Source organism: Elaeis guineensis, chromosome 13, assembly GCF_000442705.2.
Source record: "Elaeis guineensis isolate ETL-2024a chromosome 13, EG11, whole genome shotgun sequence".
Taxonomy (NCBI): Eukaryota; Viridiplantae; Streptophyta; class Magnoliopsida; order Arecales; family Arecaceae; genus Elaeis; species Elaeis guineensis.
The window spans coordinates 11,495,158-11,519,045 of NC_026005.2; the positions used below are offsets into that span (position 1 = coordinate 11,495,158).

Sequence of the window (23,888 nt, forward strand, 5' to 3'; positions counted from 1 at the left end):
AAGCTTTCCATGCATCTCAGCCTCATGCTAAAAATAGGAGGAAGAACACGTGATCAGATGGGACACCAGCTTCAAGCTGTAGCCTGTAGCACGTGCTTGGGCCTTTTAAGAGGCAAATAAGAGGAGTGGCAGATTCTTTGTTGATACGGTGGTTGGAGATTGGTGCAGCACAGGGTAGTTGTATCGATCTACTCCATCAATTGATCCAACAATCATCAATTGACACGCTGGACCCATGGACTGGACGGTGATTGGGTAGGTGATTTTTGGGAATTTTTCAGAAAATAAAAGAAAGATACATTGTTGAATTTTTTTTTTATTGTCCATTTGGCCGTTTTGTTGAAAAAATATTATTTTTCAAAAAATTCTGAGTACCGTAACGTAACGTCGGATTTAATCTGCAGAATAACCTTCCTTTCACCCAGGTTCCTTCTCTATACTGCGGTTTTCTTCCCTGAAAAGTCCTCACAAATTTAAGTGGGTAGCGGCTGTAAACATTAGAGAAAGATTTGGGAGGCAAGGCAAGTCAGCGGAGAATGTTAGGTTTGAAAGCGAGGCATTGAATAGCCGTTGGAGCGAGCGAAGGAAACTGAGAGAGAAGGGCTAAGAAGAATGGCGGGAACTGGATTGAACACTCCACCCAACGGTCAAATGCCGACTCCATCATCACCTGCTTCCCATTTAAAAGAACCCAAACTGCCACCTCTTCTCCTGCCTTTTCTTTGGAGAAATCATCGATCCCCACCTTCACGACATCGGAGAAACAGAGGAAAAGGAAAGAGGGATAGTACCATTAAGGCTTGTTGGGGGGTCTTCGCCTTTTGACGGGTATGTTAGCTATAATCATATTGAGAATTGCTTGTTGTGTATCTGTTTGTCATGGAAAACTAAGATTCTTCTTTTTTCCTTCTTTCTTTTTTCTTTTTTTAGGTTTAGACTGGTTTTGTTTGTATGATTATATGCTTGGTTGAAGAAAATGAACAGATTCAGGGCCTTAAAGCAGACTAAAATTGCTTATAGTGACCCAGTGACAATTATGGGCCATCGTAGAACAGCTCGACTTGGATCTATCATGCCAAAACAACTTTAATGAGCAAATTTTATCTATATGAAATATGCATGACTAAGGTTTAACTTTTTTCAGCCTCTTATAATAATAGAACTATTGAGGAAATTCTTGAAGCATAAAGATCCATATTCAGTGCAATGAAAACAAAGTCTACCGAACATGAAGAAACTAGAAATGAGATTCCAGATGAAATTGAGGGACAAAAGCAACCAAAATTTGATATTGTTATCTTGGATCAATCATGTAAAACAGTGGAGAGATTGACAAAGTCAAATCTAATTGAATCAGGTTGCATAGATGAGTTCAAGTGCATCTAGGGTGCCCTGTGGTTGACAAATTGCTGATTATTTAAGGCAAAAGCTTAGAAGATAAGGCTTGCAATTTTTTTTCTTCATCTAGAATGATAGAAAAAATTATCAATTGGACAAAAAAATTAATGTGGCAGGGATGGAAACATGAGGATGCATGTCTGCTAAGAGTAGAGAGGATGAGCTGAAGAACTAATGAAGAATAGGTATATGAGTTCCATGAGACAAGGAGAAGGTTGGGATATCAAGTGAAATTGTGTGGGCATATGTAGTTATTTCTTTGGATCCCTTGGAATGGGGTTGCTTGAATTTGTTGAAAAAGGTTAGCAAACAAAGTGGGAGATCTAAGGCAATATAGCTGTAAGTTATGAGCAAGAATTTGGAATAGTATATAATAGGTTACCCTCGAATTATTGGCAAATTTGAAGCACAAAGTGGACCCAGATAGCTAGAAGAAGGCTCAATAGTCATGAATGTGGATGTTGTTATTTAAAACAGGTCTATTTATGACTTCTAAAGATTCTCAGACTCAAGAATCAGAAATTACTATTTTGACTCGGAAAATAAATCCTGAAGGTACCTGTTAAGGAACACTCTGTTACAGCAATTAAAGGATGAGTCAGATGCTGGGTGAACAACCCATGGATCATGTCAATCATGTATAATGTATAACTTGGAAAAAGATCTAACATGCTGCCTTGTATATTTATAGTTGTGGATAAGCTCTGTCTGCATATGCGTCTTGGTGCATTTTACCTGAAGGAATCAGATCTTGTGATGTAATATACTGTCATAGTGCATTAGAAACCATTTGACTTTTATTTAAAGAGGTATTTGGCTGTTGCATTACAAAAAAATGACAGAAAAAGTAGCATCCATATAATTTGACCTTCTTCATACTTTTTTGTCGAACTCATTTATATTCTCTCATTTATTATCTTTTCATCTACAACCCTACAATAAACAATTCCAAACTCATCTACAGAAGATTGCACAAGCTTTGCCAATACCAAAGATGGGATTATCTTTGAGTGTCTTAAAAATTTCTGATGCCCTTGAATGAATATTATCCTGACATACTCCTTTCAAGATCCAAATATGCAATTATACCAAGGTTTTACGTCCCAATGGGATGGGGGCGTCTTGTCCATCTTGCCCCATTCTGGAACCCAGCCATGCGGGGAGAGAAGAAGAAAGAGGAAAGAAAGAAAGAAAGATGAAGAAAGGAAAAAGGAGAAAGGAAAGAAGAAGAAGGAAAATGAAAGAAAGAAAGGAAGGGAGAAGAAAAAGAAAGGAAAGAAAGAAGAAAGGAAAGAGAGAATAAGAAAAAGGAAAAAAAGAAAGAAGTGAAGGTATAAGAAAATGAAAGAAGAGCTTGGAAGGTAAAAGGAAAAGAAGAAAACAAGGAAGAAATATAAAAAAGAAAGAAAGGAAAGAAGGGGAGAGGACAGGGAATATCTATGGAATGTATGATTAGAACCGCTACTGGAATAGGACGGGATGACAGGGCATCCTGTTCCATAGAGATACTGGGACACCTCCATCCCATGGGATTTAAGACCTTGAATTAAACAAGAAAAAGTAATGTAGCACATAGTCATAAACTAGTTTATCATGCAACTCCTAGGCCTCATCCTTCGATGCACCATAATTGGAGACCACTAGATGTAAATTGGAGCAGAAGGGTTCATCTAACACAAATTTCAGAGTTGGAATGATCCAGGATAGATATTCATATATCAGCAAATGGTCAGAAATTATGCATCTTTTGCTAAAATTTTTAGCATCCATTGAATCTGATGCTAGATTTCTTAAGTCAGATTTAATAAACATCACCATTGCATCAACCACAAAGTCCTAGTCAAAGTTAGACCTGGCAACAATGTCAGAGTCCAGTGCATCTGATGCAACTTAGCTTGCTTCAGATGGCTTGAAAATCATGTAACCACCTTAATCGCAGATTGCTGGTTTTTGGTTTTCCTTGTATTTGCTTCGAGTCTTAAATGTAGTCCAGAAGTCCATTATGGTTCCTAAGGGTTTTGTGACCCCCTAAACATTTAAGCATTACCCACAAATCCGATTGTTTTTTTGTCATTAAAATTTAGTAGGATTTTGAGTACTTTGAAATTCTCTCTCATGTATGAAGCCATATAGGAACCTGAAATGCAAAACCATTGTTCAGAAGGAGGGCTTGGGAAGAGGTTAGGACTTTTTGACTGAGGCCTTGTAAAGAATGATGGTGCTAGGCCAAAGGTTAAGAAGGAAATGAAGGTGCAAAATGATCCCTTATCAATCACGTTGGTGAAATTCCTTGACCCAATCAGAGTTATATGAATGCTACCCTTTTTCGTGACTTCCATCCCTTGTTCTCCATCTCCCCTCTTTAGTCAGCAACACATGCAAATCACAGTCCTCCTTAGTTCTTACTAGGATCTTTCTAGTCTTCTCAACAGTAGGCTGGGGAATGCTTATGCATTTTATTTGGAGAATTAGATCCAAATAAAGTTTCAAATTCTTATCTTTTTTTTTTATTTTTACAGCAATTGGTTGGTTGATTTATCTTGTGCTGCTATAACATAAGCACCTTAAGCTGGTAGCAATTGTTTCATACATGTACATTTAAGTTTTACTGATGCAGCTTCTAATATGCATGATGGCATATGTAGTGCTTAATAATCTTAAGATTTTTACTCAATGACTGGGAAAGATTCTTGGTTCTCAGACAGTTCGGGTCTTCTTCAACCATGGACGATCTGAACAAACCTTTGCTTGCTCCTGAAACATTCAATCGAGATGAAATTGATTTGGTAAGGGATATAGAAGTAGGAAAAATTATATGTAGTTAATTAATTCATTAAATACTAACTTTGTGCTTGAGTTGGACATTAGGAACGCATGCCCTTGGAAGAAGTCTTCGAACAACTAAGAACGTCTCAAGGAGGACTTTCATCAACAGATGCTGAAGCACGCCTAGTGCTTTTTGGCCCAAACAAGCTGGAGGAGAAGCCTGTAAATATCATCAGTTATGAACCTTGTGAATATGTTTATCAGTTTTCTTTTCTTCTGGAATAGGAAAGAGACATATATAACCTGATTAGAATTTGTTCCACAGCCATGGAAAACTGTATGATGATTTTGAAATTATAGAACTTGATGATTTCCGGCTGTTGTTTATATTCTCTATCTCTTTTCATTCAGGAGAACAAATTTTTGAAATTCCTTAGTTTTATGTGGAACCCCTTGTCATGGGTTATGGAAGCTGCAGCAGTGATGGCAATTGTGCTTGCTAATGGTGGAGTGAGTTTTCTCGGAACCTTGAATTCTTTTTCTTTTTCTTTTGTTTTCACTTTGATGAAGGGCTGGACTATTGCTGCAAACATTTTAATACATATTAACATGTGTATGACATTACCAATTCACCACTGCTCCTGTCTAAATTTTAATTTTGTCCTATCTAATAATTAGGGCCAGGGTCCTGATTGGCAAGACTTTGTGGGAATCGTTTGCCTACTGATTCTCAATTCTACAATTAGTTTTATTGAAGAAAACAATGCTGGAAATGCTGCAGCAGCACTCATGGCTCGCCTGGCTCCCAAAACAAAGGTGAATATCTGGATGTTTCACTAACAGGTAGCTTTTTATGATGGAAAAATGTACAGACTGCAGACCATGTCTTAAGCTTATGAACCCTATTTTCTTAATGACCAAAGCAAAGTGCATTTGGAAAAACCTAACATGCTGACACCAAAAAAGAAAAAAAGTTATCATGCATACATATAAATACATGTATAAACATACATGTACATAGACATATAACATTACCACACACAGAATGTATTTAAAAATCCCAATTCCACATTGCTTTTTCATAAGGATAATGCCTAATCAGGCATATCTGCGTGCAGGTTCTCAGGGATGGACAGTGGCAAGAGCTGGATGCTTCCATTCTGGTACCAGGAGATATCAGTAGCATTAAGCTTGGTGATATTATCCCAGCAGATGCTCGTCTGCTTGAGGGAGATCCCCTGAAAGTTGACCAGGTAATTTTATTTGCGTATTATTAAATTTTTCTTTTTTTTTTCTTAGTATGGTCTAAACATTTAGAAATCTGATGGTTATTTTAAAGCCGGATTACGTCACCAATTAATAACTAATTTGCTTATCAGGATAGGAAATATGAGAATAATATAAACAATGCCATTTTTTGTTCTTATTTTTTGGGTTTTGTCTTCCTGTATGGTGTATCTGATAGATATGCAGACTACCATGATGCTGTCAAAATTCTGAATAATTTATTACAAAATGTATTTCTTAAATCTTACTATAAAATAATCAATAGTCACTGTCATGACGATGCAGTCGGCTCTCACCGGTGAATCTCTTCCAGTCACTAAAAGGACGGGTGATGTAGTATTCTCTGGTTCGACATGCAAGCATGGGGAGATTGAGGCTGTTGTTATTGCAACTGGCGTTCACTCTTTCTTTGGGAAAGCAGCACATTTGGTTGATTCTACTGAATCTGTTGGGCATTTTCAGAAGGTGAGAAATATGAGGCACAGAAGTGACTGATTTAGTCAGTAATATAACACTGCCTTGCTTCTGTCTGCAAGAGCATTTTTTTCTTTAAACAAAACTATAAAGCAAGCTATGAGGAAAAAAGCTTACCTTGAGAAATGCACAATGTTCAACATTGGTCCATATATCCAGTTGTAATCATGTCTAGGCTACAGAAACATTTTGTTGCCAAAGATTCTTCCAAAAAATTCATAAAATATTCAAACATGATCCTCATCAGTTCATTTGGCAAATCATAACCAGTTTTCTTACCATGGTAGGACATCCTTGTCTCAAGTGTTTCACTCCCTCCATCTTCTTCACATGAGGAGGCCCAATCTTCAGTTGTTTTCCTCCACGATGTTAGGACATCTGTTGGAGAGACATTAAGTTATAGGTGTAAACTAATATATAAACCCATAAATTGCCTAGGGATAGGGCTTTTGTTTTCTGGCTTGGACTTGATTCAAGGAAATTTTTAGAGCATTCAGAAATCATCTCATAGGGCTTTTAGGGAAGCAGCTGCCAAAGTTCTGCGTGCCTTGTCAGTAATAACACATTATGATGCATTCATGTGTTTAAATTACAGTATAATGGTTGATTCTATTTTCTTCAGGTTCTTACTTCCATTGGCAACTTTTGCATATGCTCGATAGCTGTCGGAATGATTCTTGAAATCATAGTCATGTTCCCAATCCAGCATCGCTCATACAGAGATGGAATCAACAATCTCCTCGTTCTTTTAATAGGGGGCATTCCCATAGCTATGCCTACTGTCTTATCTGTCACTCTTGCGATTGGTTCTCACCGCCTTTCTCAGCAGGTATATAGTCAGAAATAAACTGAAATTTTCTGTGGCATTCTTACATTGATGTATATCTACAGGGTGCAATTACTAAACGAATGACAGCAATTGAAGAAATGGCTGGAATGGATGTTCTCTGCAGTGATAAAACAGGAACACTCACTCTGAATCACCTCACTGTTGATAAAAATCTCATTGAGGTAGAAATCTAGGGAGAAAGCCATCTTTGTTATTTACAATTTGAAACAGTGAAAAAAAAATATTGTTCTAATTGAGTTTTTCCCTCCAGTTTTATCTTCTATACACTTTATATGATTTAGCTCCTTGCTTAGTGGTTTTTTGGATTCATAGTAGATGTATGTACAGTTTTATCTCCTTTTCCTGTTCATTAAAAATAATATGCTTCTCGACAAGGTATCCAAGATGGTTTCTTTCTTTTTATTATTCTTCCATACCTTCATGCAAATCTGAATGCATAATCCTGATTCTGTAGGCTTTTAATAGAGACATGGACAAAGACATGATTGTCTTGCTTGCTGCTAGAGCCTCAAGGCTTGAAAACCAAGATGCAATTGATGCAGCCATTATTAACATGCTTGCTGATCCTAAGGAGGTCAAAAAACAAATTAATGTGGAACTATGTATGGTTGCTTTTGAACTTAAATTTTCTGTGCATGCAGATGACATAAATACTTCCTTTTCCTTACAGGCACGAGCAAACATCACAGAAGTGCATTTTCTTCCCTTCAATCCAGTGGACAAGAGGACAGCGATTACATACATTGATTCTGATGGAAACTGGTATCGGGCTAGCAAAGGAGCTCCAGAGCAGGTACCCACATATTAGAATGATGAAGATTCTACCATGTAATCCTGTTTTTCTTTGAACTGAAGCTTGATAAGAAATTTAATAAAAAATTGATTTCTCTTGAATCTTTTTCCTTAGTCATGGACATATGATAAATATTCAGTGCATATGCTCACTCTCTATCTCTCTCTCAGAAGATTTGCTGATTTTCTTCAGATTCTAAGTCTTTGCCACAATAAAACTGAAATTGCTGGAAAAGTGCATGCGATCGTGGACAAATTTGCTGAAAGGGGACTCCGTTCACTTGGGGTTGCTTATCAGGTGTTGCCTGCTTATTTGAATAGATTTGAAAGGATGAACAAAGAAGAATTTATAAACTGTACATTTTCTCTAAATCATTGTGATGAATCCTGTTTAGATAGCAGAAATGGGACTGGCAATTTTTAATCAAGCACCCTTTCATTGTTTCAAACTGTTCGTTTATATAATGCCAACCTTTTTTCTCGTATGGTAAAAAAAATTCAGGCAGTTCCTGAGAAAACAAAAGAGAGTCCAGGAGGTCCATGGGTTTTCTGTGGCTTGCTGCCATTGTTTGATCCACCGAGACACGACAGTGCTGAGACCATTCGCAGAGCATTGAATCTTGGTGTCTGCGTGAAGATGATTACTGGTATGTGCAGAACTTGTTGAAACTGACAAAGGTGTTCTATTTGATCAAATCAAAAACCTTAAAGATCATCTAAATGTCTATTCATCACATGGTTTCTCATTTGCCAATAACTGAAATCTGTGTGCATTTGGATTGCTCGGCTTCTTTTAGAGTATTTTCATATGTCAATTTGGAAAATCAATAGTTTCACTTGTTACCAGATCTCAGCATAAACAGTTTCTACTACTGTGTACGGTGCCTTTAAAAATTCATTTCCCTAACATAAATCAGTTATTCGTCAACTTAGACATAATAATCAACAGAGGTAACGTTTTTAGGTGGGCTTACATAAATGCAATAAGGACATTTGTTTTCAAGCTTCCATGAGTCTTAATAAATTGGTGAATGTGTAGGCCTTTTATTCCCCATTGTTTATTTCTTGAAGAAAACTGTTGCTGCTTCCACAGGTGATCAGCTAGCCATTGCCAAAGAGACTGGGCGACGTCTTGGAATGGGGACAAACATGTATCCTTCTTCAACGTTGTTGGGCCGCAATAAGGATGAAAATGAAGCACTTCCTGTTGATGAACTTATTGAACAGGCAGATGGCTTTGCTGGAGTTTTTCCTGGTATTTTGACAATGCTTTAATGCTCTGATAATTCACTCATACTAGAGTGATTTACTAATTACTTGCACTATTAACCATCCTCATTACAAATGTCTGAATCAAATATGATATTATAGCTTGAGATAGAATGCACATCCTTTTTTCTGTTTAATGTTCAGTTTTTGTTCCTCTCTTAACTCACTGTCAACTTTCAGAGCACAAGTATGAGATTGTGAAAATACTTCAAGAGAAAAAGCACATCGTTGGAATGACTGGAGATGGTGTAAATGATGCTCCTGCTTTAAAAAAAGCAGACATTGGAATAGCAGTGTCGGATGCTACTGATGCTGCGAGGAGTGCTGCAGATATCGTCCTTACTGAGCCTGGTTTGAGTGTCATTGTTAGCGCTGTCTTGACCAGCCGAGCCATATTCCAAAGAATGAAGAATTATACAGTTGAGTACTATACATGTATTTAGACTTCTATAAAGAAATATATGTTGGATGATGCTTATTCCATCTGAATGCAGATTTATGCTGTATCCATTACCATACGGATTGTGGTACGTAGAAATAAATCATTTTATGTTTTCCAGTGACTTCGGGGGCTGCAATCTTACCATTCTAATATATTACATTCATTAATCATGCAGCTTGGTTTTGTGCTTCTTGCATTGATTTGGGAATACGACTTCCCTCCTTTTATGGTTTTGATAATAGCCATTCTTAATGATGGTAAGTTTTCTTCTTTTTGAGCGTATGTTCCAAATTTTTGTAACTTTAAATCCCATCATGATACTTCAAGATACTCCTTATACTTCAAAACCATCCACAATTGGAATGCTTGGTCTACTCTAAGGTCCAATGCTGCTCAACCTGAGGAAGAGCAATCTCCAAGATTTATTTATTTGAGGAATAGCAATTACCTAGAGCTGTCCACAAAAGTTAGTATTTGAAAGAAAAAAAAAAAATTTCAGATGGCAGGGGAGAATCCCACCATGTCCGGTACCCCATCTCTCTCTCTCTCTCTCTCTCTCTCTCTCTACTATCCTATTTTGAGTCCCTCAGGTGACTGGCTGATTGCAACTCAAAGGTTGGTCCTCTCTCAGTCTCTCTGTTCCGGGAGGATAGGATTCAGGTATAATGGATTTATAGATCATGAAGCCAGAGGACTGTACTGTTGGTTGTTTTCCTTTTTTTATTTCTACTATATCAAGCAAGTCCTGAGAAGAAAAGTTGAGATCTATTATCCCACATTACAAAATTTAGGGTTTACAAGATTCCAAATAAGACTCATGATTCGCAATTGTAATTATTAAGGCTAATCCAAAGTTAATTGCCAAACATGGGGAAAATTTTCTCCCAATCTGTTTTTTTCTTGTCGAATTGTTTTTCATGCTGTTTTGCAATTTTTTGTTTCTTTTCTTGTAGTTGAGACCCATGAGTAACTTTTGGGGTGAGCAAATTAATCTCTTTCTCATCTGTGTTTGGTAAATATTGTTGGTTTGATTAACTGCTCTATTTGGATATATTTGATGATTGGTGATCGAGGTATCAAGTTTTTTTTTTTTTTTTTTTCCTTTTTCAAAATATGGTGGTTAGTCACCACTAATCATGTTTGAACTCAAAAACTGTCACCTAGCGAGGAAGGTAGCAACCAGCTGAGCTAACTGTTACAGTTGCATTGTTATTTTCTCTAACAAAATTACACCATTATTTATCCTTTTGGATGATATTTATCAGTACATATATTCTACTTCATTTGATGTATTTTATGCATTTTTGTCATGGTAGACTTGCGAGTCTTATGGGTTAGTGTAATTTTTACAAATATGAATTCAAAAACATACTCTTCTTTGAAATACATTGGTCATTAGGAATTTATGCCTTGTTTTTTCAAAAAAAAAAAAGGACTTAAAAAATTTACATGAACCAATATATTGGAATTATTTATTTATAGTACTTATAAAATTTATGGAACAATAGATTTTCTTCTCTAGTTTGAGTTATTTTTGAATTAGGAAAGGAAAAAACATAAAAAAAGCATATCTATGTCAATGTTGCTATCTCTTATAAAGAAACATCATGCTTTCCTGCATAAAATTTCTGGCTCTGCCCCACACATGCAATGAAGATTTCATGATCTTTCCGCTTCCGTCTTCATATAGTTCTTGATAATGGACTGATTTAATGTCTTGCTACATTTCTGTTATTAGGGACCATCATGACTATATCCAAGGATCGTGTGAAGCCATCTCCAACACCGGATAGTTGGAAGCTTAATGAGATATTTGCAACAGGCATTATTATAGGAACATATCTTGCCTTAGTTACTGTTCTATTTTATTGGGCTATCAAGAAAACTAGTTTCTTTGAGGTACAAATATGATTTTGTTTATCTTTAAACCACCCAAAAAACAGTTTGTTATTATCATTAACTTATAAATATTCAATTTACTGGAAACTTTGCTCTGACAAAAAATGACAATTATGTTACTTTTGGTCATAGAGTCACTTCAAAGTGAGATCTCTCAGCAGCAACAGTGAAGAGATCTCATCTGCGATTTATCTGCAAGTTAGCATAATCAGCCAAGCTCTTATATTTGTCACACGCAGTCAGAGTTGGTCATTTATGGAGAGGCCTGGTACTCTCTTAATGTGTGCATTTGTTGTGGCTCAACTGGTAAGAATTCTGATGCAGTCTCCAGATAAATTCTAGATAACATCAGCAGTGCCATACAAGGTCTATCTGATAGAAACTCAGAAGCATTTGATATTCATATATTCTGCTGCCTTTAAATCTTTTGTTACGGGCTTGCTGCTATACTTTTCTTATGTGGCATATAAGACTCATGTGCATCAACACTTGATAGCCAAGTATGAGTAATTTCAATTTGATGTGAAATCCTGACTAGTCAAATTTGATGTACAAGTAATTCATTGTGACTTGGTATATGCATGTATAAATTAGATTGCTTCTATCTTATGGGACCATTTCTTATTAAGCAACAGCATAAGATTTCTTGTGCCTGGTCTGTATTTAAACCTAGATTTGACTTTGTCTGCAGGTGGCCACCCTGATTGCAGTATATGCACATATCAGCTTTGCTTCAATACGTGGTATTGGTTGGGGTTGGGCTGGCATTATATGGGTCTATAGTGTGATCTTCTACATTCCACTTGATATAATCAAATTCACTGTTAGATATGCTCTGAGTGGAGAAGCATGGAATCTGCTACTTGATAGAAAGGTCTATACATTAGATAGTTCTTTATCTTTGATCTCTCTTTCTCCTTTGCAACCCTTGATTTGTGTTCAACTGTTATCAGCGAGATATGTAATTTATATATTTACTTAAATGTGATGGAATCTACTGGATGAGAAAATTGTTATCTGCTCATCTTGTTAGTCTCGAGCCCATTGCTGGAACATGCTACAGTAGCCTTCTGCTGTACACCATTTAAATCAGATCTCTATCAACATAGCTGTATCTTGATTCTGTAGCTTTTAAAAGCTTTCTTATGCTGGGCATTTTTCACCAAATACTTATTTAGGTCTCTCATTCTGTGTCTGACAGACTGCTTTTACTTCCAAGAGGGATTATGGAAAGGAAGACAGGGCGGTCAAGTGGGCGCTCTCACAGCAAAGTCTACAAGGGCTTCCACATTCTGATTTTGTGACTAATGGGAGGCAATCTTCTTTGATTGCTGAACAGGCCAAGAGACGTGCTGAAATAGCCAGGTAAGGAGATGGCAACTTGCAGACAAATGCACAAAGCACAAACATCAAATTATGTGGCTTTAAAAGTCAATTAACCGTTATTTTTTTAAACATAATAATTTTGCATTTTTCATGCAAGATATTTGATCTTCTTAGAGCTGGATGCTATGAGAGATCAACAATCTTCACCATATTTTCCATGAAAGAATTCATGTAGTCCCAAAGAACCAATAGAATTTTACTCTGTCTTCTTTGCAATTCTCCATCACATTGTACCAATTTTGTGAAAGCTCAACCAGGTATTGTGGGCTCTCCAAATCCTTCTAGATGGTGTACAGTTGAGCAAAGGAAAACATCTAAATCAATGATTATATTTATCATCAATTTGTTCATATAACAATAAAATATAGTGAGATTTGAACTTTTCAAATTTCCTTCACAAAGTCTTTGTTTTATGAAATTTTGTTCAATCCTACATTTTGGGGTGGAGCCCTTCAGGCTCCAAGGGAGCAACCTCTGGCTAGTGGAAGTGTCAAATGATAAGTTTGCAGAGCAAATTCTGTAAACAAAAAACAAAGAGAAAGAGTTGGCAAAGCAGATTATACGACCCAATGAATTCTTAGTTAATTAATCTGATGTCCTAAATGATATAAAACAATGGTTCCATGACTTCCTTTAATACCTCGAGTGCACTAGCATTAGTGGCATATGTATGAAGTGATCTGAATTTACTGTTATCTCATAATTGCAAGGTTTTGTTCACTATCTTTGTAATATAAATAAGATGCGTATTGGCTCCTGAATTTGAAAGAGTAAACAATAGCCTTGCAAAGCAGCTTAAGTACACATCATGGTCTGATGCATTGTACTCACTCTTCATGCATGAGGCTGCTGTCAGTTCTAGGGCCCATGGGCACTAAGAGGTTCATTGCATGTAACTCAATGGTTCTTATCACTGACAAGCAGCCGATTGTCACAGTACTTAATTGGAATGGGTATTTATGTCCTTTTAGCAGATAGAAAAATTGTTCATGAACCAATTGCTCAGTTGTTACCAATGCCTTGCTTCGATGCTGCTTGAACATTACTGCCTCTTAGTTCTTAATGATTTTTGTGGTCAAATGTTTCTCTGAATAATCGATATGACAAGATGATGGATGCCTTTTGCAGGCTGGGAGAGATACATACACTAAGAGGCCATGTGGAATCTGTGGTGAGGCTGAAGAATTTAGATATAAATGTTATTCAGATATCTCATACGGTCTAGTACCTGTGGAGAAGGGAATTCCATCATCTCAAGGAGAGTTTTCAAGAACAAATCATCGAAAGGAGCAATTTTGCATGTCAGCAAATGGTGCCATGGTGTTTCGTAGGACAGGATGGGTACTTGGTGATAGTGTTGCGATGGTGGATCTAGGAATGTTTCGCAGAAGTCAGAAATTTTCCATTTCTATTCTCTTCTTTTCAAAAGATAAGAAACCAGATTCATGAGGACAGGCAGTTCAAAAGAGTTCAGTGCAAATCAGATATTCCATGTTGAAGTTCAATTTTCAATTTTAATAGTAGAACACAAAAAAAGCTGATAGGGAAGTCATTTATTTTTGTTCCTTATGTTTCTACAAGTATCATCTAATGACATGAATTATTGTTCATAATATAATCTGGTGGTGATAGTCTCTACAATGAAAGCATAAATTCAGGCAATTGGAACTTGTTCTACGCTTACTAACCTTTTAATTCCCAGCATAATTGCTCTTTGAAGAAGGATATTTCGTCAGGTGGGCGAAAGAGATCGAATGGAAATGGGGAAGACCTTAACTTTGAATAAATGCTTCAGGTGCCACAGCACAAATTCTTAGCTAAGAACTTATTAAAAGGAGATTCTCTGATTGTTTCTGGACTGGACCAATATTATGCACATGCTCATCTTCTATACCTACTAACCTTTTAATTTCCAGCATGATTGCTCTTTGAAGGATATTTGTTCAGGTGGACCAAAGAGATCGATTGGAATTGAGAAAGACCTTAAACTTTGAATAAATGCTACAGATCCCACAGGACAAATTCTTAGCTAAGAACGTATTAGAAGGAAATGCTCTGCTGTTTCTGGATAGACCAAATTTGTGCACATTGTCATCACTTTAAGCGCAATGTTATTTGCCCATCGCGCGTAAGCACTATGAACCTTCTTGCTTTGTTTATACTCTGTGCCTTTTCTTTTTAGGGACCCCTGGAGTTCAGTTCCAGTGTGCAATCCTAGCAACTGATACTAGGGATACAAATATGGAGGTAGAGAGTCAAGGATTGGCAGAATGAGGGGAAATTAGTAGTTTGAAAATGGACTACCAGTGGAAAAAGGACTACCCATCATTTACTGTGCCATATTATGTTCAGCGATCATTTTTTAGTCCAGTTCATCTAAGGTTGCACCTATTTTTTCTTGGTTACTGGAACTTCTTTATATATGTTCATAAAAAATTATATGCGTATGTATGTGTGTGGCCATCTTCACTTACCTAATAAACTAGGATGCATAATCGCAGGTCATAGGTCACAATGACGCTTGAGCTAGGATGGCAGAGGTGAAAGTGGATCATGAAATACCTTTGTAAATGCATTACCATATTCAAATCTATCTAGATTTGGATACTAATTTAATTGTCCAACTAATATTTATATTTATATCTATATTTTAAAAAAAAAATTGGATATGAATATACATAGACAACTATTTAATCTTATATAGAAATCTTGATTTTTTTAAAAATAAATGATCATGTTAATATACTATTGATATAATTTGCCTTCCATTTGGTGATAAATTTAATTTGATAAAATTTAACTAACTTTCTAATATCTATATTCATATTACTTTTAATATTCAATTTGTATCTATATCTATTTAAAGTAAATATAGATATAATTTTTTTATATCCGGTTAATATTCATATTTTTATCTATATTTGTTAAATAAAAATGAATATAGACATGGATATGTAATATGCGATCCGATTTTTCCAACCATAGGAGATGACTAAAGCTCCTATAGCTGGGTGATTGATTGGAAAAATGTGCCTCGCCATGATGCCGATCACTAGAAACTTTTGGATCATTTTGTGGAGAGATATCGCAATGCTTGTAACTGTACCTCATATGCATGATTTGTTTCTCTCTTTCTTTCTTTTTTGAAGATAAAGGAGGCTGAAGGACCTAAGTTTGGGTTGTCTTTCACACAAAGAAATATTTATTTTCTTTTAAGATGCCAACCATTGGATTCCACAATAGCCACTTCGAGATCTATATAGCTGATAGAAGAAAGAGATTAATTACAGTGCTTTGAATGCAATGCAAGGTGTTATTCAATAGTTGACATCGCAAAAGAAGATCAATCATTCTTTTACACCAAAGAGACAACCCGAACCCAAAGGGACCACCCAGATTTGGCAAAAAGCAGGTTCATGTTAATATAAAGGGAGCCCTTCTCTTAGGGTTCCTTCACCTCTTCATCTCTCTCCCTCGTTACTTTTCCATTGTAACACACACTCTCTCTAATGTCTTCAAGGCATAATGATAACAACTACATTATCTTTCATCCTAAGAAAGTAAGTCTATTTGATATACTTACCCTCTTCATCTTAAGAAGGCGGCTTGCTAGCTACAAGTTACCAGCAACTCAACTGCTCTCGAGCTCGGAAATGCCACTGTGACTTGGAATATTGCCTTGTCTTTGCGTATTCAGAAGCTCCTGTTTGATATTAAGGCACTCCTCAAGACAATTGGTGTAGCAGCCCGGTTATCTGGGCCTGTAGCCCAGACGGCCCAACAACAACAAAAAAAAAAAAAAAAAAAAAAAAAAAAAACAGAGAAGGAGGAAGACTCCTAGCCGGAGTCTTCTTCCTTCACGATTCCGGCAATTTCGGACTCAAAGAGTCCGGCTAGGGTAGGAAACCTCCACTATAAGATCCCCCGATCTTCCTTTAGGAAATTACAACCAAAAATTTTGAGGAAAATCGAGGGTTTTGAGAAACTTTCTCAAAGGTTACCGTGGGGGGGTTGATCGGAAGAAAGAGGAGTCGTCGGAGCTTTCTTTGGACGGCGAAACCAGGTATTTCCTCTTCTCCTTGTTATTCTCCGGTCACCAGTGTTCGAAAGCCGGCAAGGAGCCGGTTCGGGCTCAACAGGGATACCCTGTTTTTGTGATTGTCTTCCTTCTCTGCCGCCGGCAACGAGGAAGGTGGCACTGCCACCGACTTGGTAGCATCGCCGGCGTCGGACGCTGCCGGGGAAGGTGGCCGGAAGAGTTTTCTTGGTCGGGATGTGGGAAGAAATTCGGTGGGGGCTCGGGTCCCTATTTTTTTTTAAAAACGTGGAGAAGAGAAGAGAAGAAGCCTCTTCTCTCTTCTCCAAATAATATATATATATATATATAATAATAAAATAAAATAATAACAATAATAATATATGTATATATATGCATATATTAAATAAATAAAAATAATGAATAAAAATGAAAAATAATAAAGATATATAAATACATAATATATATATATATATATGTATATATATATATATATATATATATATATATATATATATATAAAAGGGGGGACATGGGTATGAGTTAGATAACCTCAATATATATATATAAAATTTATTTGATTAAATTAATTTATTTTATTTGATAGGAGAGCAGTCTAACGATCAGGGAGACAACGAGTAGGACTTGATTTTCGGACTATAAGGCTGTGAATTTGAATTCTCAATTATCGAGGTAAGAATCATTATACATGATCATCATCACATGTATATATTATTTTCCTGATAGTTTTGCATCGTTGGATTTGAAATCAATGAATTTTATCATATGTAATGTTGACAATTACTTGTGGTTGCGAGCATAATTATGTTTTCATCAAAGCATATGATGGTATGATTATATAGTTATGATATGTTTATTTTGAGTACACTGCGAAATTTGAATTGATTAATGAAAATAAATATCATAATTTCATGAAAAGAAAGAGAATTATGGTTTGGACTGGCCTTGTCATGTGGAATAGCTTGCCAGGAGCTTATGCCTGGGACAGCCCCCACAGGCTTATGTGTGGAAGAATATGATCCGAGAAAGATCATGAAGAATCTGATCCGAGAAAGATCATGAATGATTTGATCCGAGAAAGATCATGGCCACTTTGATCCGAGAAAGATCATGAATATTTAGATCCGAGGAAGATCACAGAAATCGATCCGAATAAAAGATCGTCGCATGATCCGGGTAGTCCAAAGCCAAAAAGGGATAAAACATTGACAGATCAAAATTATGAGAAGATACAATATTCAACAATGAATGAAGATTCCACCTGATGATGTATGATGATACATATGCATATTTGTGATATTATTCTAGTTATTGTATACCTAGAAGATTTCTCAATTGCATTGGTTTTAGAAATATTAATTCTATTTACTGGCTTGATGTACATGTGCAGTGATTCTTACTGAGTTGGAGAAGCTCATATTTTTTCTTCTTATTTTTTTTCAGACTCACAGGAAACTTAGATTGGATGATTTGGGCGAGAGCAAATGAGGACTGAAGTCTTTAGTAATTTAGTTAGTTTAAAATTCTCTGATGCCAAAGAACATTTGAATAGTTGTATTGAACAAGTTGCATTTGATTTGAAGTTGTGACATTGGTTGATTGATTTGGTCTTTAATTAGTTATTTAAAATTTTGAAGTGTTAAAATTTTAGGCCTTACATGATCCTAGGGTGCTGCTCTAGGGTTTGTGTGGCCGTGTCATGTGCCCAACTCAGGTATTGGGTTTGGGGCGTGACAGAGTGGTATCAGAGCCTAGGTTTAGGAATCCTAAGGTTTATTTTAGAGAGAGAGTATATGGGTAGATTTTTAGATGGAAATTGACTAATACGAAGTATTATTCTTAAATTCTTGACTAAAGTGAAACTGTGTAGGTTGTCATGGCAAGAGGGACTGAGCGTGGGCGAAATCGGAGACCTACTCGTTTTGCGGATGGCTCTAGTGCTTGGGAGCCAGCTACACCATAAGAAAATGCTCCACCCTTATCGGATGATGAAGCACCACAACAAGAACATTCTACTGAGCCTGCTGAGGTCACTCCCGGGGAAGAAACTCCAGGAGAACCTGAAATTCAACCTGGGGAACAAATTACTACAGCTCAGTTAATGCAAGTACTGGTTCAACAACAAGTGGCTGCAAGGGAAGATATGAGGAGGATATTGGAGGTGCAACAGGGACACCAACAGCAGATCATACAACAAATATTTCAGGAGCGGCAGTCCCAGCAACAACAAGGAGCGGGAAATCAGTATGAACATCGAATCAATTTATTAGACTTCAAAAAATATGCACCACCGGCATTCTCAGGGACCTCAGATCCTATGGAAGCTGAAAGCTGGCTAAAAGCAATAGAGAAAGTTTTCTATGCTTTGAGATGTCCTGCTGAAGACAAGGTCACTTTTGCCACGTTTATGTTACAAGGTGAGGCAGCCGATTGGTGGGAGATGGAAATTGGAAAGCAAGGGCCAAATGATGTACCTTTTACATGGGAAGAATTTAGAAAAGTTTTCTATGAGAAGTATTTTCCCCAGAGTATCCGACTCCAGAAATTTCGAGAGTTCGATCGTCTGGTGCAGGGCCACATGACAGTTGCTCAATATGCAGTCAAATTTGAAGAATTGTCGAGATATGCCCCTGCATTGATAGCTGAGGAAAATGTTCGAGCTAGAAAATTTGAGAATGGATTAAGGGATAGAATCCAACAGTTGGTGACTGTTTTCGAGCTGCCCACTTATAAAGAAGTCGTAAACAAATGCTTAATAATAGAAAAAGGACTCAACGATGCTCAAGCAGCAAGAGAGAAAAGTATGAAGAAAAGGGATCGAGCAATTGATTCTCAAGGTCAAAGTAGCAGAACCTTCAAACCAAAGACCCCAAAATCAGGCCAGACTGCCACTGAAGGTAAAGTACAACCTCAAGGGAGCCTTATATGTTATAGGTGTGGAGGACCTCATTTTAGACGAGATTGTACGTGGCCCGGGGGACAATGTTACAAATGTGGACGAGATGGCCACAAAGCAGTTGTATGCCGCAATGGAGGAGAATCACAGAGACAGCAGATGCCTCAAAATTTTCAGAATACTCCCGCAAATCGAGCACCCCAAGATGTACAAAGACAAGATGCGGGACAACAAAAATCAAAGACCCAAGGACGAGTCTATGCACTTACACAACAGGATGCTAATGCTTCTAACTCAGTGGTGACAGGTACTGAATCGATCTCTTAAAAATTCTTTTATATATATGTCATGAATTATTATATGCTTAGATATATAAGGACATATAGCACTGAATGATAAATGAATATCTGACAGGTATGATTAAAATTGCATCCAACAATGTCTATGCTCTATTTGATCCTGGAGCTACCCACTCTTTTATAGCAACTAGTTTTATTAAGAAGACCAATGAGATGTCTCCTACACCTTTAGAAAATAATCTCTGTGTCTGTACACCAAGTGGAGAGGTGATCTTGGTAAATTCAATTTGCAAAGATTGTGTGCTAAGTATCGAGGATAGGGAGATGAAAGCAGACTTATTAGTCTTAGAGATGAAGGACTTTGATCTAATCTTGGGGATGGATTGGTTAGCAGCATATCATGCTACAGTTGACTGCTTCCAAAAGACAATAATATTTCAAATTCCAGATCAGTCAGAGTTTAGTTTTAAGAGCACTAAACCCTTCTTTCACCAGAAGTTCATCTCAGCTATTCATGCTCAGAAATTTCTTAGAAAAGGATGTGAAGGATTTCTAGCCACTGTATTAGAAACTCAGAATGAAAAACTCAAGTTAGAGGATATCCCTATTGTGAAGGAATTTTCTGATGTTTTTACTGATGACCTACCTGGACTACCTCCTGATCGAGAGATTGAATTTTCTATTGACCTGATCCCTGGTATGAGTTCAGTTTCTAAAGCTCCTTATCGAATGGCTCCAGCAGAATTGAAGGAATTACAAAAACAATTGCAAGAGTTGTTGGACAAAGGATTCATTAGACCTAGTGTGTCACCTTGGGGAGCTCCAGTACTTTTTGTAAAGAAGAAAGATGGTAGCCTTCGGCTTTGCATAGACTACCGAGAATTAAACAAGGTAACAGTGTGAAACAAATATCCTTTACCATGAATCGATGATCTGTTTGATCAGTTGCAAGGGGCTCAGGTCTTCTCAAAAATTGATCTTCGTTCTGGTTACCATCAGTTGAAGATACAGCCGGGAGACATATCAAAAACAGCCTTTCGGACTAGATATGGGCATTATGAGTTTTTGGTCATGCCATTTGGTCTGACCAATGCACCGGCAGCCTTTATGGATCTTATGAATCGAGTATTTGCATCATACTTGGATCGATTTGTAGTTGTATTTATTGATGATATTTTGATTTACTCGAAAAGCTCATTCGAACATGAAGAACATTTGAGGACTGTATTACAAACTCTGAGGGAAAAGAAGCTGTATGCAAAGCTACAAAAATGTGAATTTTGGATGAGCAGTGTTACTTTTCTCGGGCATGTCATCTCCAAGGAGGGTGTCTCAGTTGACCCAAGAAAAGTGGAGGCAGTAGTTGACTGGAGCCGACCCACTAACGTATCAGAGATACGCAGCTTTTTGGGATTAGCTGGCTATTATCGAAGGTTTGTGGAAGGTTTCTCTAGTATTGCCATGCCTCTATCTCGCCTAACACAGAAACAAGTAAAGTTTGAATGGACAGACGAATGTGAGCAAAGCTTCCAAGAGTTAAAAAGACGATTGGTGACTGCTCCAATCTTAACCATTCCATCTGGGACAGAGGGTTTCACTATCTATAGCGATGCTTCTCATAAAGGTCTCAGTTGTGTTTTGATGCAAAAAGGAAAGGTGATAGCTTATGCCTCTCGACAACTAAAGTTATATGAGCGAAATTATCCTACTCATGACCTAGAATTAGCAGCTGTAATTTTTGCTTTAAAAATATGGAGGCATTACTTATATGGGGAGCATTGCGAGATTTTCACAGATCATAAAAGTTTAAAATATATCTTTACTCAGAAGGAGTTAAATATGAGATAAAGAAGGTGGCTGGAACTATTGAAGGACTATGACGTGACAATAAATTATCATCCCGGGAAAGCAAATGTTGTAGCCGATGCTCTAAGTAGAAAATTTTCTGGTGAATTGGCTGCTCTAATTACCTCACAAAAATCTATATTGCTGGATTTGGAGAAATCAGGAATTGAAATACGACCACATGATTCTCAAGTTCAGCTTGCAAATCTTGTACTACAGCCTACTTTGATTGAAAAGATTAAAGCAGCTCAAAAGGAGGATTCAGAGTTACAAAAGGTCATAGATGCAGTGATATCCGGTATACAGACAAAATTTTGGATACATGAGGATGGGTCATTGAGATTTGATAACAGGCTATGTGTTCCCAAGATTTCAGGATTAAGAGACGAGATCCTAGAGGAAGCTCACTGTTCGGCTTACACTATGCATCCTGGAAGCACAAAGATGTATCAAGATTTGAAAAGAAATTTTTGGTGGTCTGGTATGAAAAGGGATATTGCACAATTTGTAGCCCAATGTTTGGTATGTCAACAAGTAAAAGCTGAACATCAAAGACCAGCAGGACCACTGCAGTCTCTTCTTATTCCTCAGTGGAAATGAGAGCATATTACTATAGATTTTGTGACTGGATTACCTAAAACATTTCGAAATAATAATGCTATATGGGTAATTGTTGATCGATTGACGAAATCAGCACATTTCTTACCCTTTCGGATTGGTCTTTCCTTAGAAAGATTGGCAGGCTTATATATAGAGCAGATTGTACGACTGCATGGAGTACCAGTTACTATTGTGTCAGATCGAGATAGTAGATTTATTTCGCAGTTTTGGAAGAGTCTTCATAAAGCTCTTGGAACCAAGTTAAATTTCAGTACAGCTTTTCATCCTCAAACTGACGAACAATCAGAACGAACCATACAGATCCTAGAGGATATGTTAAGGGCTTGTGTCATGGACTTAGGCGGAGCATGGGATAATCACTTATCATTGGTTGAGTTCGCTTATAATAATAGCTACCAAGCAAGCATTCAGATGGCTCCTTTCGAGGCATTATATGGAAGAAAATGTAGATCGCCCATTTGTTGGGATGAGGTGGGGGAAAGAAAACTGTTGGGACCAGAAATAGTGCAGCAGACAGTGGAAAAAGTACACATGATTCAGGAACGACTTCGTACGGCTCAGAGCAGGCAAAAGAGTTATACTGATAATAGAAGAAGGGAGCTAGAATTTTATGTAGGCGATCATGTTTTTCTGAGAATTTCTCCCACTAAAGGTGTAATGAGATTTGGAGTTCGTGGTAAGTTGAGTCCAAGGTATATTGGCCCTTTTGAAATTTTAGACAGGATCGGAGAGGTTGCATATCGATTAGCATTACCGCCGACTTTATCTGGTGTTCATGATGTGTTTCATATATCGATGTTGAGGAAGTATATTCCAGATCCAAGTCATGTCGTGAGTTATGAACCTTTGCGTCTTCAGAAGGATATGACTTATGAAGAATATCCAGTACGGATTGTTGACAAGAAAGATCAGGTGTTACGACATCGAATTATTCCTTATGTAAAGATACAATGGAGCAATCATAGCGAGAGAGAGGCTACATGGGAACTCGAGACAGAAATGAAGATCAAGTATCCACAACTTTTTGAAAACTCAGGTATGTAAATTTCGAGGACGAAATTTTTTAAGGGGGGGAGATTGTAGCAGCCCGGTTATCTGGGCCTGTAGCCCAGACGGCCCAACAACAAAAAAAAAAAAAAAAAAAAAAAAAAACAGAGAAGGAGGAAGACTCCTAGCCGGAGTCTTCTTCCTTCACGATTCCGGCAATTTCGGACTCAAAGAGTCCGGCTAGGGTAGGAAACCTCCACTATAAGATCCCCCGACCTTCCTTTAGGAAATTACAACCAAAAATTTTGAGGAAAATCGAGGGTTTTGAGAAACTTTCTCAAAGGTTACCGTGGGGGGGTTGATCGGAAGAAAGAGGAGTCGTCGGAGCTTTCTTTGGACGGCGGAACCAGGTATTTCCTCTTCTCCTTGTTATTCTCCGGTCACCAGTGTTCGAAAGCCGGCAAGGAGCCGGTTCGGGCTCAACAGGGATACCCTGTTTTTGTGATTGTCTTCCTTCTCTGCCACCGGCAACGAGGAAGGTGGCACTGCCACCGACTTGGTAGCATCGCCGGCGTCGGACGCTGCCGGGGAAGGTGGCCGGAAGAGTTTTCTTGGTCGGG

The 23,888-nt window shown here is 37.4% G+C and overlaps 1 protein-coding gene across 3 annotated transcripts; it reads left to right on the forward strand.

The window, feature by feature from the left end:
- LOC105056652 (ATPase 10, plasma membrane-type) lies at positions 1-14,225 on the forward strand. 3 transcript variants are annotated; one of them, XM_010938927.3, is made up of 23 exons: positions 13-255; positions 405-828; positions 4,100-4,184; positions 4,267-4,386; positions 4,576-4,674; positions 4,843-4,980; positions 5,283-5,417; positions 5,737-5,916; positions 6,548-6,754; positions 6,817-6,936; positions 7,230-7,349; positions 7,446-7,568; positions 7,761-7,865; positions 8,070-8,214; positions 8,661-8,822; positions 9,017-9,255; positions 9,331-9,363; positions 9,454-9,535; positions 11,017-11,177; positions 11,310-11,483; positions 11,869-12,051; positions 12,379-12,542; positions 13,692-14,225. In XM_010938927.3, exons 3-23 carry the CDS (start codon positions 4,122-4,124, stop codon positions 13,786-13,788), a joined length of 2,850 nt encoding a protein of 949 aa, XP_010937229.1. In that variant the 5' UTR covers positions 13-255; positions 405-828; positions 4,100-4,121; the 3' UTR covers positions 13,789-14,225. The 3 variants fall into 3 exon arrangements, with proteins under 3 accessions (XP_073103419.1, XP_010937229.1, XP_019710095.1); XM_019854536.2 differs by having other exon boundaries at positions 15-255; positions 4,104-4,184; positions 4,267-4,399; XM_073247318.1 differs by lacking the exons at positions 12,379-12,542; positions 13,692-14,225 and having other exon boundaries at positions 1-255; positions 11,310-11,543; positions 11,869-12,006.
- Positions 14,226-23,888: the final 9,663 nt, after the last annotated feature.